Genomic DNA, 14551 nt, shown 5'->3' with positions numbered 1-14551 from the left:
TATATACTGCCCTGCCAGAAGATAAAGGCCCTGTTAGAAAACTAAACCGAATTCAAAATTTACTGCTTTAAGTGAGACCTCAGTATGAGAAACGGAGACATCTTATACTTGGTGGCAATGAATCAAGTTAAGTATCAGTTTTGACCATAACTCTTCTACAAGAGATCCAACATTTTGGATAGGCTGAGAGGATGACAATCCTATTCATCCTGTGACAACAACAATAAGTGATCCCTTGACTATGATAACCAATATTTTTAAATCCCATGTAGAAAGTCATACTTTTATGTATGCATTTCGTTTCTACTGTGCTGGATAAAGGCATTAATTAAGAGTAAAAAGATGAAGGGGAAATGTAATCAATCATCTCCTTCATTCACTATGCCAAGAATGGCTGATTTTAAAAATGCCTTTTTATAAAGTGATTGATCCCTGACATGTTCCAGCACAGGTAATTTCTCCACTATTTATTAACATAACCCGTATAAATGAAAGACAAAAATGTAAAAACATAATCAGTTTAGTTTTATACAAAAACCAAGGGTGGGACTCCCATTATGTTTTTTTTTTTTTTTTGTTAGCTTCTGTCTCTAGACAAATAAGACTGGAAAAATCAAACAAAACTCTTTCTGGACTTTAGGAGTAAGCATTTGTGGTTTCTTCTTTGCATGGAAAACTACGTATCATGAAATAATCATCACCAGCAGCAGCAATCAGGAAGAGATTTACATAAACCTTTTCCTCTTGGTAGTTAACCTACTACAAATTCCTGTCTCCTATAGAATAATGCAGTCAAAAACTGAACATAAGGAAACGGAATTTAGTCGGTAGCCTAAAACCTTTGCTGCCTATTTAATTGTCTTAAGCTACATTATAAAGCATATCACATAGTTCAAAGAACACTTTTGAAAGTTTATGCTGTGCGTGATACAAATCCACTTAACATTATCATAAAGACTACCAACTGCTCCAGTGAATAGTTCTTTTTCTCTATTTTTTTGGAAAAAATCACAAATTTAGCAATTACTTTAGCTAAAAATCACAAGAACTGTGGTGTAGTATCATGGAAAATTCTACAACTATTATTAGAGAACAAAGGAGAAAAATTAGTCTTAAACTCTATCAGTGCAAGTGAAAAAAAAGATCTGGTCATGCCAAAGTTTGTAGATGGAAACTGGATTTAGATATTGTTAAACATGTTAAAATAAGCACTGCATTGGTATTTTTAGTTTTCTTTAACTCATGAGAACAAGCAGAGAGAAATTAAGCTTTTGGGCTAGCTTTAAATTCCATTCAAAAGCTCAGTACTTGTACTAACAAACCAAAATTAAAGCCTCTTCTTGATTAACCTCAAAACATGTCTTTTTTCTAAGGCATTGCTCAAACACATGGATAAAGAGTTAAATCTTCACTTTTAGTGAACAAAATCTGAATAAAGTTGTGCAAAGTTGTGAATTCCCTTCAAGCAGAACATTTTAAATATCGAATTGAAAATATGAACAGAGTATTAATCTAAAGATTCTTCTGTTTAAATACTAAAACACCAAGTTATTCAAACTATTTTTTTCCACCATTTTTAGCTCTGTATTTTTAAGATCTCTGAACACCTGAAGAATAATGTAATACAAAAATATTGCTATTACAATCCCTATTTATTGAATCACATGAGAAGTTCTATGAATATAAACTCACAAAAATGCAACACAGAAAACAACACTGCCTCCACCTCACAAAAAGTAAAACCTTTTTTGTATATTACATAATTAGTTTCTAATCAGGAAAAAGGATATATAAGGAAACCTATATATGAGAACATGAACTCTTCCTGCACTATGGCATAAGAGGTTTATCAAATCAGAGCTCCTGAGAGAGATGGGATGAGAACTTTTTGTGTGTGCACTTACTTAATAAAAGAACAGATTTTCTCGGATGAAAACAATCTGTTTAAATAAAAGTTTCTTGTGGCTAGATGGAAGGTCAGAACTGTGAAGGAAATAAAACTGAGACTGCAGACAGCAGATGCTACAGACACTGGGAAACCTCTGATGTATTAGGGAATTTCTGGGACACCAGATGGACACGCTTTGATCTGCTGAGCATTTGTGCTCCCCACTGAACTGCTTATTAACTTCAGGACTACACCAGAAGTCTAACGAAGCAAATAAACTTACAGGAGGTTCCTTCCTCCTTATCAGATGCATCAAGCACTTTCACAGTTTCATTTTCAGCAGGATTATGGGATGGAAGCCATAATGGAGATGTTACTCAACGGAAACAGTTGAAATAGCTTAGTTCTGCTTTTGCCATTAATTTGTGCTTAGGGAGACATTTTCAAGTGCAAGTGCTTAATGAATGAGAGAAATGGCTCTAACAAGCAATGCAGTGTGACATTAAAATAGCTTAGAAAGTTAAAGAACTCACAGATTCTTTTCTGCTCATAGTTTTGCTTTGGGAACGGGATCGGGAGATTGTACTGAAAAACGAATCCTTTTTGGATGCAGATAGAGGAGGAGATCCTGTAAATTCACGTCCGCCAGACAAGCTCTCTATGCTTGGAGATGAACTGATGTTTTTTGAATTTTGGCCTGTAAAATAAGCAAAAAGTAACAAAAAATTAATCAATGGGTAGTTCTTTTTTCCTGCAAACACTTCCTGTCTCAATTGACATTCAGTGAGATACACAGACAGCTCAACACAGAATGAAATATTGGAGCATGTCAGCATGCATTATGAGACTGAAGAACTATTCTGATATACACAAAACTTTGCGCAAGAGAAAAAAATAAAATCTTGGCTTGTATATATATGCATATATATACACATGCATACTTACATTATATATTTTATATATAGTATATTGATATATACTATATTATATCCACATGAGCAGTTTCTTCTCTATTTCATAACAAGCTAAAGGACACCTCAAAGGAAACAAAATCCTTTTTATCCATCAACTAGTAAGCTATAAAACTTGTCAAACAAAATAGAGTACAAAAACATCAGATTCAAAGGATGAGTTGGATATTCAACATCTAGATGACAACTAGACTTTTAACAGGAAACAAAAATAAAAGGTTGGAAAAGAACCTAAGCTATCAGCTTCAGATCTTAAAGCCAGCACCGAAAGGAGATTTTGATGAAGCCTAGTCAGTATTTGTTTATTGTCATTTCAAGGATCTTTCTAAAGATCTGATGTTGTCCATCACCATGTAAGTGTGGTTTTACATGAGGTAAAACTTATGAATACTTTGGGGACTGATAGAAAGACATATTTTAGCAAAGAAAACATTTATAGAAGAAATTCATATACAGCTAAACAGAATATAAATTATAAATGCTAAATATATATAAAAAACACTATTTGGTGGTCAGAATAAATTACAATGAAAATAACTTATTATATATAAACTAAATGAACTTTCTTTCCCATCTCAAGTATCACTGAGATTTAATACATCACTGTACAAAGAAAAATGTCAGTAAACATAATGTATGTTTTTCACATACTTCTACACTGCACGGCCTATGCTGAACTCGCTTCACCCCTGAATAAGCAGATTATGCAGCAAGACTTGAAGATATAGTTAATAAGAAAGACACTAAGCATTTTTGAATAAAGCATGCACATAAAACACAACAAAATACAATTTAGCGAAATAATGGAAAAATGTTTCTCCCAGTTCTAAGGAAAAAAGTCTGACACATAATACATCGAAAAGCCAGACTATGCTCTTGGTAAAAGGTTTGCTCATTAAACAACTAGACTGCAAAAGACAAATCAGAATTTAGAGACATGAAATATGCAACTATTTGCATACACGATATATACAATGAAGATTTTGTGGACAGCACAATAATATTGTACTGAAAGGATATTTGCTTAAGAAAATTAAGAGCTTTGAATAATCGGACTCATATGAACTATAAAATATTATGATGATGAAAAACAAAAGCAAAATGAGATGTTAGGAAGCTATGATAAAGATACAATGAAACAGAAATTATATATAAAAACAGTATTGTTGTATGTTTTATGGACAAATTGCAGCTAGGAAGAAAGGCTGGGATACCAATCAGTATCATCTGACTGTTTAACACAAATAAGCAAATCTGAGAAATTTATTACCATGAAACTTAAAATTTTATGCTGATTCCAAGCCTGTGAACACCACTGTGACATTGATTATTCGGGTGAAGGGATTAGGAATTAAATGAGCAGAAAGAGGAACACATATGAAGAATTACAGAGTGTGTTGCAAGTCATAAAGCAAACTTGCATTTCAATAGGCTTTTCCAGTTTCCAAAGATATCATCAGTTTTACACCTGGAAATAAGAACAGCACTGAAAGCTATAGCAATCATACAGATTTTGCCTAATGTAACAAGAAAGCTACCTAAATTCTTGCACCACAGAAGTTTAGCGGAGCTGCCACAAGGAGCGTTTGCATAACCGAAGTCACCGCAAGGCTTTTGAAGCCTTTTGGATGAATTATGTGTGCACCAATTCTGTAGCCATTAACAGCATTCATATAATTTTGGCAATACAGTAACACCAATAGAGATTTCAGGATTTGAGGAGGACATTTGGAGGATTAAACACAAAATGCCAGTTGCATGGTCTCTCCAGCGCCTCTTGCTGATGCAGCGTGCTTAGTATTGGTAGCACAGCACGTTCTCCGTACTCAACAGCGCACAGATCATTCCATCCTGTTTAATTTTGGTGTATGCCTCAGGAGAAAGAAACAAAAACTGAAAAGGACCCACCACGTACAAACAACATGTATAAAATGATACAAGAAACCAGCTGAACATCTCCCATTCTTCTTGAGCAAGCCAGTCAGCAACTTGAGAATACCAAACCAAACTCACTTCCCTCTGCTCTTTCTATAAAACTCAGATAAATAACTATACCTCATTCAAAGAAGATTTGACTAGCATGTTTTAATCTAATCTCTGACCACATAAATATAAACCAGATAACCTAAATTCCATGCAGAACAGGCTGAAGAAAGTGCTGATACAAAAATAAAACAAATGACCACAGAACAAAAAGCTGAGCACTCCTGGGCTAAGTCACCAGTACACAATACCACACAGGATGCCTTAAAAACACACTATACACTCAAAAATAGTCGACAGTAACAATTCCTAGCATTTGGTGGGCTAAAAATACATACCCACTGAGACAAAAAGGAGCAGTGTGACTTCCACGTGCTGGCGTCCAGCTCTCTCACTTCTTGCCTATTGCTAAAGATTGTTGGGACTCTGCAAGTCCAGGGCAACAAAGGCTGCTTCAAGACTAGCAGGAAAACACCACCAAAGTGGTAGTAGGAAAAGCAGTGGAACTGCTGGCAGGGCAGGGAAATGAAGAGAGTTTACATTTTATGTGATCTATAATAAGCACCAAGTAAAAGATGTTGACAAGAGGAGTGAAGAAGACTAAGGAAAAAAAAAAAAAAAACCTGTAGGTCTGACTACACTCACATTAAGTCGCGGAGCCCTCCGTAGGGCTGACAAAGATGTGCACAACGACTCACAAAATAGAGGCTGATCCTCAATTTGGCCCTTCCAGGGGAAAAGGGCAGCTTTCATGGTTGAAGGACAGTGAAAGGCAAGATATCAAAAAGGACACAAGTCAGACCCGGTCTGTCCCACAAACCCGTTCAGATGCGCTGATCTGTTTCTCTGGGTTTGGCACAGTCAGGGAGCAGAGTGTTAAAGTTAGCAAAAAGAATGATATGATCATTATAAAACTTTGAAACTTCAGACAAATTACAGTTTCCCCTTTTTTCCTGCACTGCCATTGGAACGAACCTGGTTGCCAGGCATTCCTGTGTTTATTTAAGCGGGCTCGTCACAGGGCACGTGCGTGTCGGTACTTCCAACCGAGGCAGGTTCGGTTCTTCTCTTTAACGAAGAGCACAAAAGCAGACGCTCAGGAAAACACCTGCCTCTAAAATAACGGCAGGGAAGCCACGCGACGAAAAGCGACGCCGATGCTCACACTGCCACACGGGACACAGCGGGAAGTGGGGGACAGGCCACACGGCGAACACAGATGTTTAAACGAGGACGGATGCCGGCAGACAAGGAGGGTAACTGGGGAGCTGCAGCCTTGCTCCTTGGAGCAGGGAGGGAAGAAGTGAAGCTGCTTTTTCGGTTTTCTACACAACAGTGCCGCTTGGTGGATGGACGATGGCAGTGAGTGGAGATGGAAACCCGCCATGAGGGAGAGCCTCTGCGATGCTCCCCAGGACCCTACCTGGTTGGGCTGGGAGATGCTGCGCAGGGCCGGGCGCCTGAGCATCGCTGCCCGCAACTACATCCCCTGGGGAACAAATCAACACGTTAGAAGGTTTTCCCAGCACATGGAAACCCCTGCGGCAAAGACCTGCAGCTTCTGCTTTTGCTGCAGGGCGCAGAGGATCTTGCGAGAGAGCGGTGTAAGGTTAGGCAAAAACCAACAGCTAGATTTAGGGATCAGCATATTATATGCCATATCCACAGGGAAAAAAACAGGGCTTTTCAGAGGCTGATTTACACAGAAGTCTGAGCTAAATCAATCCATCAACTAAATCAATCAAAAACATTTTGTTCCTGGTACTTCACCCTGTGAGAGCCATCACCCATGTGAGAGCCTCCCTGTGGGAGTATCATATTCTACTTATTCTTGGTAACAGTTCATAGCTAATGGTATGCATATTTGTATTTTAAACAAGGAAAAAACATTAATATTTTATGATATTCAGTATTACTTATTGCTGCTATCAGTACGGACAACTTTTTTCCTTCAGAAAAAGCTTACTTGTTTTCTAGATATGCAGCTGAGTGCATTTTTTGAGAGCATTAGATGACTGAAAATTCTATTTGTGCTACAACAAACACCTCAGAAACATCCACTGATAATAGCAGACAGTAGTCTGGAAATTCCCTGAATAGCTGACCACGGTTTTAGCAGAACTTTCATTTTGAAATTGGTCCTCTAGCATGTCCTTGTGATAGAGTGGCATTCAAGTCAAATCAAAGGATGCAGAGTCAACATCACACGGAGGAAGGAAAAGGAGAATTTCCTTTTTTTTTTTTTTTTCCTAGCAGCACAGTGCCGGTGGGCAAGCAAACAATACGCAATTTCTGCACATCCAAGAATCCTATGGAATGCCAAGGGCAACAAATTTGCTTTTTTTTTTCCCACAGTCTCATTACCATTTTTTTTTTTGGTCCACAGTGAGCTCAATTTACAGTCCAGTGAACTTAGGATTTGAATTTAACCTTTGTCTTAGTGATTTTTTTTAACTGTGTAGAATCAAGAGACTATTTTAATCCTTTTTGCATTTGCAGCCTACCTTGCATAAGTAACCAGTAATGGTACCTGATGTCCTTCTGTGTTGAGAACTGAATAGGATTACACATATATTATACTATAAATTTTTTTGGAGAAGCTGATTTCCTGTTAGATATCCAGATACTTCATTCAATTATGACTTGTAATGGTGAAGACTAATCTGGAATTACAGCCTTGCAATTGTGTTTTTTTTTTTAAATTTAATATTATTCTGTTGTTTTCTGTTTACATTATCTATATATGTTCTTCTAATACAAATTTAGCAAGTACAGAAGCACAAGTGAGAAAATTATTGATTAGATATGAAAAACATCCCTCATTTTGTGCACAGCAAAAGCTGTCCCATAAGGTAGAAGGATCAATGTGACATCTGCTACTGCTACTGGTTTGTGAACTGAGTGGTAACCGCGTCCAAGAAAAGCTGTAGAATTGGGGATGGGATTATTCTGCCAGTCCTGCAAGATATTTGGTTTCCAGTGACTTCCTCACACTTAAGGCAAAGAAGATTAAGGCAGGCAATTTCATCTCTTTGAACTTAGCAACCCTCTACAAGTTAAATTAAATTATTGACACTACTTGAGCATTCAAAAGCTAAAAGGGCAAATATAATTTGAGAAAAATGGCTAAACTCTTTTATTGATGTGATGCCTCTCAGATTTAAAGCACTTTGGTCACCTACACAGCCCACCTGAGCATGTGCGAGTATTAGTTCTACTGGAAGCAGAAACGTCTATCGATTTAAATCCTAAATCCATGCTTCTGCCCATCCCAGCTGAAGAAACAAGCTTCAGGAGGATAAGCAGAACTGAAAACACAGTGATGACCAGAAACATAAATAACTAGTCCACTAATTTGCAGCTTTATTGTTACAAGCCACATAAAAAAAAAATTAGGTACCAAAGCTAGGTAAATGTCCAGAGACCCAAAAAAGCCAGTATACCAAGTGGAAAACCACTAAAAAAACTCAGCACAGCATGAGCTGAGTACGAGAGTCTCAGAATTCGGCGGTGTCCTAAATCTCCGTGCCCCAAAGTGCTTCACTTGGGGCTGCAGGGAAGTGCCTCCATTCTCTGCAGAGCCACAGCTCTTCCCTCAGGTGGTGATGCTCTCTTTTCTCGAAGAACTTAAAAGACTTAAAATTAAGTCTTGATAAAGATGATGATGTAGACAAATACCTCTGAATAATTATGCTTCAAGGGGCTCTTTTTATTCTGGTTCCACTACTGTGTTACTGCAAATAAGGAATTTCTTTTTGTAAGCTATTCCTGTATTTAAACTTCAGAGAAAATTCACGGGATTGATTCCAAGAGACTTTATACTTCCACTGACATTTGAACTTCTCTTTAAAAATCTAAATTGCAGTATTGCAAGTGTAGTTAGCAGCCATCACTCAGAATGGCCAACTACAGGCTATAAACAGATAACTGTTTAAATTTGGAACAACAAACATGGCAATAATATGTAAAACAAAACTATTTCTCATCTTGATTGATTAAAAAGTAAATTTACACTTTGTTGCCTTTAATTTACTTCAAGTTTTGCTCTAAATTTGGATAGATAGCATTGGCTGAGCAGAAGTCGCAGATACTAAAGTGTTACAGCAGGTTTTATTCTTACATCATTAATTTGCATATTTTTGATAATTTTGCTAAATCTCAGTATTCCTGTTTGCACAGAAACATGTGCACAGATTGTGCATGACAACGACTGCAGTATAACAACAAATCTTTATCCTAACTTGTACACAGAAAGTACGGCAATAGCAGAAATAAGGTGAGTTTCTATATGGAAGCCAACATGTTGCAAGAGCCATCCTAGATCAACTTTAGGCATTGTTACACTTGAGTCCATCTATAAAAGTTGCTTCTAATTTTACTATATTTTCATCTGAAAGAATATTACCACCTGAGGGCTATTCTTCTACGCAAAACTTTAAAAAAAAAAAAAGAAGGTGTTTTCAGTTTCCTGTTTGGTCAGCACTGAGGCCTGGCTGGGAGTAATTTCTAAGATTGTTCTAGGATTCAGAGAGACATTTCTTATCTGGATTTTGTCAAGCACCTGTAGAGACTCTTAATAATAATAAAGATGCAGTACTACACAGTGGCTCAGGAGAGCAAGCACCAGCCTTCAAACTGATGTGCTATCACTCCAAATACATCTGGCAAAGAACATATCGCCATAGGATGAAAAGCAGCTTGGGCCTAGCAGAGCATAGGAAACAACTACTAAAGCTGAGATCGTGATCTTTGTTGATTCTGTCCACATGAAACATAAAGAAAAGCCTGGAGAAAAAAGTGCTATTCATTAAACAGAGGAAGTATCGAGGACCATCACGAGTTATTAAATGACAATTATATGCTATTGCTCAAATAACTCCTCAAATAAGTCCCTAACACTCTAAAGGCAATAAGAATTTCTTTATCATAAACGACTCAGCATTGGACCTAACTTTCTTCACTTGTACTCATCCAATATTGTACATGGGATAATATAATACATGGGATATAGGCCAAGAGCTTGTAAAAAAACTAAATGAAGTTAGTCTTGCAGCTTAAAATGCATTGCATTTAAGAGACTTAAAGATTAATGTATATAGAGATAGCTACTGTCTATGAGAATGATGTTCGCTGACATAATTTCTTGTTAATATAGGTTCAAAACCTTCTGTGCTTGTACATTCCTGACAGTAACATCTAATTCTGTACTACACTGCAAATGTGCTGGAGTATACACATACTATTTAGCAGAAGGGTTTTTTTTTCTACCCGAGTCCTCCATGTATCGTTTTATAGGAAAACAACAACAAAAAAGGACTTTCCCCGGGCGTTCGACAAAGCTTTTTTAAGTCGTGCAGATGCCCTGGGCTCGGCCTTTACCTTTGCCCAGCTGGACTGGCATGCTCTCGGATTTCATGAGCCGCTGCTGCTGCTGCTGCGGGTGGTGGTGGTGGTGGAGGTGGTGGTGGTGGTGCTGAGGGGCCTCCCCGGTGCCCCGCACGGGCATCGCCGTGGCGGGGAAGGGGCCGCCGCCGCCGCCGGGGCCCGCGGCGCTCCCCGACGCCATGGCGGGGGCGATGAGCTTGCGGCCAAAGTTGAGCAGGCTGTTGGAGACTTTGTTGATGTTCAGCGGGGCGGCCTTAGCACTGGCCCTGAAAAAGAGAGGAAAGAAAAAAAAAAAAATGAGAGAGAAATGATCATATATTATAACACAGAAGATAAATATTTTTGGCCATTTCTTCCCGAAAAAAAGCAGACTAAACCCAAACAAAGCCTGTTTGTATCAATGTTCTTGTTTGCTTTTTCAAATAAGATAAAATGGAGACGTAATAAAAAAAAAATCCAATGAATGCTTTTACTTTTAGTACTTATTAAAAGGACTGCTTTATTACCTACCTCTGTTAAATTCCATTGAATGTAAATATAAACATAACTCAATTCTTTCAACTCATTCATGTTTTAAGGCTGGTCAAGCTCTGCTCTTATTTCACCTTTTGCTAAGTCTAGACAGTTCAGGCTAAGCACTTACAGCAGGGAACCTAGACATCAAGAGTGATTTGGCTGAATAATTGCTTCAGGATAGAATCCATCCTCTGGATCACGATCCTTAACACAGTTTCTCTTTATTTTCAACTATGGTGGCTACTTAATTCACTTCAGTTATATGCAACATTAAGAATGAAGAAACTGCCAGACCACTTAATCTGTTTAAAATAAGGAGGCAAAGATTTCAGCTCCTAGTAGAAGTGTTCACATAATACAAAGACCAGCAAAGTCATTTCTATTTGTTCATGCAATATATTCCTGTTTTATACAGTAAACAATTGAATTATCTTTCACAGAAATGTATCAGTCACAGAGACCATTCTATACCTGAGGTTTTATTTTAATGATCTATTCTTCAATAATATGTATCTTTGTTTAAAAAAAAAGACTGAAGAAATATATTTAATGAAAAACTAGACCATCTTTGTAGTGGAGCAAATATTTTTCCTTTGTTTTGTGGAAGTTTATTCAAATATAAATTACAAATGAAGTAATATGGCTGATGTGCCAGTTGTACAGGCACCCCAAGAAACAAATTTGGCTTTGCTTTTCACATCATTTTCCTATTTATCTCCAGAACATACATTTTTTGAATATACATTAAATGCATACACACAGAGATATATTTCAAAAAATAACAGTATCTAAGTTGTTCAGACCCAGAAGAGGCAACGTTAGAAAGACAGAAGCACAGAAAGCTAGGCGAGTTTGCACTCTCATGAGCTACAGCCCTAAGCCATTTGGGGCCCTTCTTTCCCACTTGAGAGATGAAGAAAGAGAGCACATAGGAACAGCAGTGTGGAGACTGAAAGCATTAAACCTTGTCTCCTGTTAGCCCTACCCGTTTCTATTGCTGCAGCTCCCAGCTTCTGGGGGCTGGAAAGAACTGCTGAATACTGACCATGCAACATTTTCCTGTCTCCCATCTCTAATATTTTATTGACCATCGCTGAAATTATAAAATGTCTTTCTATCGTCAACCCAGAAGGACTGACAAAGTAGCTAGGGAAGGAGTATCTTTGGAACTGTAAAGCACACTTGCAGAAGTCCCATATGGCCTCAAAAAGCCAATTCAACAGTCCTAACAATTTCATGGAAGAGGACATGCTACAATGTTTATTACTGTAAAATTTTACTCTGCAGCTACCTAGCAAACTTGGTTGTTAAGCAGTTCCCCAAGGTATTACAGAGACACTTAAAGAAAAGAGGTGAATGTTTGTCTTTCCTTACATATACATGGCATTAGAAGGGTCAGCACAGGGCCTTTTATTTTTTTAATGTCTACTCCATCCCAGGCAGGAAAGAGATTATAGCTTTGAAGGTGAAAGACAGATACCAACCGTTTCTACTAAATCTCTTGGCAGTAATGCTATCAGCAAATAAATGTGCTGAGCTTCAAAATTTGAATGTGAGTATACTTCATTGGCAAGGTCTTCTCCTCAATCCTTTGCAGCTAATCAGCTAGGATGAGGTGTTAAATTCACCTCAAACCTTAGAAGGAGGCTAATGGGTTACACATTATGTCCTGGGTTTGTGTTGCCCCCACAGCTGGAGTGTTTGACAGTCAACAAAAAGAAGCACAAAACACAACATTTACTGCAGCCTATCAAAGCCAGCAGCAAAGCCCCTGGATGCTTTGGGTCAACAGCATCATTGGAAACATGATGGCCTACAGATACATGAAGTACACAGAATAGAATAAAATGTTGACTACATGAAAGCTTTAAGATATGGAAGCCCTAGGTCAAAATCTAGGTATGTATGCACAATGTTTTTTTTTTTTTAATATGTTTACTTAATAAAAAGTATTACTTTGCCTTCTACATTTTTATTTGTTGTTTTAAAATATATAAAGACTCTCAAGATGTTAATTTATTTGTATTTTTGGGTAGTTGAAAAGAGACTTTCTGAGATACTTCACAGAAAAATGAACACCAAAAATATTTTCTAGGCTATATGTCCAAAGTATGGATTTAATAAAACTTTCAGGAATAATAGACAATACTGTATCAAAATTGAGAACTAAGATGTGATTTGGTGCTACTATGAAGTGACACTGCTAATGGTCAGTTCAAAATGCAGGCACATACCTAAAAAATAAATAATGATGCTATCTAAATTTCTTGACAAGAAAAAAAAGGTCTTTAATTCATTCTGTGATTCATTCTACATCGCTGCTTCAGAGTGCTAGATCTCTGGAAAAAGTATGTTAAAACGAAACTGAAGGTTCATTTGAAGAACACTGTACATATTTCATTGAAGAATCATGTATCTATTTCTCACCATGTGAATGTCTGATATTAATGCAAAGGATGATTTGAGCCATTAAATATGGATCAATGTCTATATTTTAGCCATCTAAATGTACTAGACATGCACAACAATTACAAGAAAAATGCTGATTGATTATGTTGTAGAGTTATCAGCAGATGCATTTAAAAGTAAGGCATCTATTTAAAAATATGAATATCAAGGAGATGCGAATTCCATCTATGAAGCAAACAATTTTGTTTCATCACAATAAGCATCATTGACCTTGACTATGAATGGTGTATTTTTAAACTAGCTGCAAGATGATTCAATCTCTGCAGTCTTCTGCTAAGATGAAAACGTTTTGTTTTAAGCAAGGCTTATTCAAAGCCATTTTCTCTTCAGTAGCCATTATGAGAGACAAATTTATGAACACGACAGATTAAAAACTTCTATAAAAGTGATAAGATAAGCAGTACATATTAAGGGATTTGTGAAGATATTCTAAATGCATTACTGAGTCTGTGAAATTAAAGATAAAAAAACTTAGGAGGTTATCTAATCCACCTCACTGCTCACTACAGAAGCATTTCCTAATGTTATATTTTCCAATTCTCTGTTTTGTACAATCTTAAACAGATTCACAACATTTGACCTACCCTAAATGTTCCTGGGTTGAGATTTTTTCCTAGTTATTCCGCAATCTGAATGCTCTATAGAACTTCCCTTTCTCTCTGGTGAGTATCCTCTGTATGTGTGTGTGCTGAACTAACCTTCTTGCTTAGATCTGGAGGCCAACTTTTCCCTTAGAACTGAAGTTTTCAGCACGTGTGATTCTTTTTTTTGTGCTTCATGTGTTTTTGCTCTTTTAAAATCCTTGCACTGTTTCTTGTAACATTTTCAAATAAATTATTCTTCGCTTTTAAAAAGGTTTTAGGATCAGTTTTCTTATGATTTTGAATATTTTTTTTTTAAAAAAACATGATCTTAAATGAATGCAATAGAATTCAGTGCTTTTTGCCACAACCCTCTCAACTTTAAATATTGATTTTCCTAAGAAAAAAGAAGCTTTTACAGTAATTGTTTTACATATTTATTTCTGCCCCTTATTCTACTTTTAGAGGCTTTTTGACTCAGTTTTAGTTTTAACCGATTTTAAATACAGCTGATTTGAACTGTATTTGACAGAGGCACAGGGATCTCAGAGTCAGAGAGCTCCTGCAAATCAGTGCACACAAGATATGACTGGGTGTCACGAGTGGTCCTGGACACCCGTTGTTGACTGTTGCTGCACCAGCTGAAGCCAGGTGTTGTGTTGTGTCGTGTTGTACTCACCTGCAGCCAGGAAGCAACAGTCGCTAGCAAATGGCACTGACACCGTGGCCATCCCGGCAGTGCTCAGGCACCTCCAGGC

General features: G+C 37.2%; 1 protein-coding gene across 1 annotated transcript in view; it reads right to left on the bottom strand.

The window, feature by feature from the left end:
* The window catches only part of TBC1D5 (TBC1 domain family member 5), a 265333-nt gene that overhangs the window by 36252 nt on the left and 214530 nt on the right, over positions 1-14551 (bottom strand). The window contains exons 16-18 of the mRNA XM_088521207.1: positions 10222-10493; positions 6266-6331; positions 2422-2585 (exon numbers count right to left, since the gene is read on the bottom strand). Coding sequence (XP_088377333.1) covers positions 2422-2585; positions 6266-6331; positions 10222-10493 — 502 coding nt within the window. The remainder of the gene's footprint in view (positions 1-2421; positions 2586-6265; positions 6332-10221; positions 10494-14551) is intronic.

Source organism: Tinamus guttatus, unplaced genomic scaffold (genome assembly GCF_059628265.1).
Source record: "Tinamus guttatus ecotype Peru unplaced genomic scaffold, ASM5962826v1 Tinamus_guttatus_pri_ptg000115l, whole genome shotgun sequence".
In the NCBI taxonomy this organism is placed as follows: domain Eukaryota; kingdom Metazoa; phylum Chordata; class Aves; order Tinamiformes; family Tinamidae; genus Tinamus; species Tinamus guttatus.
This window is presented reverse-complemented; position numbering and strand designations above follow the sequence as displayed.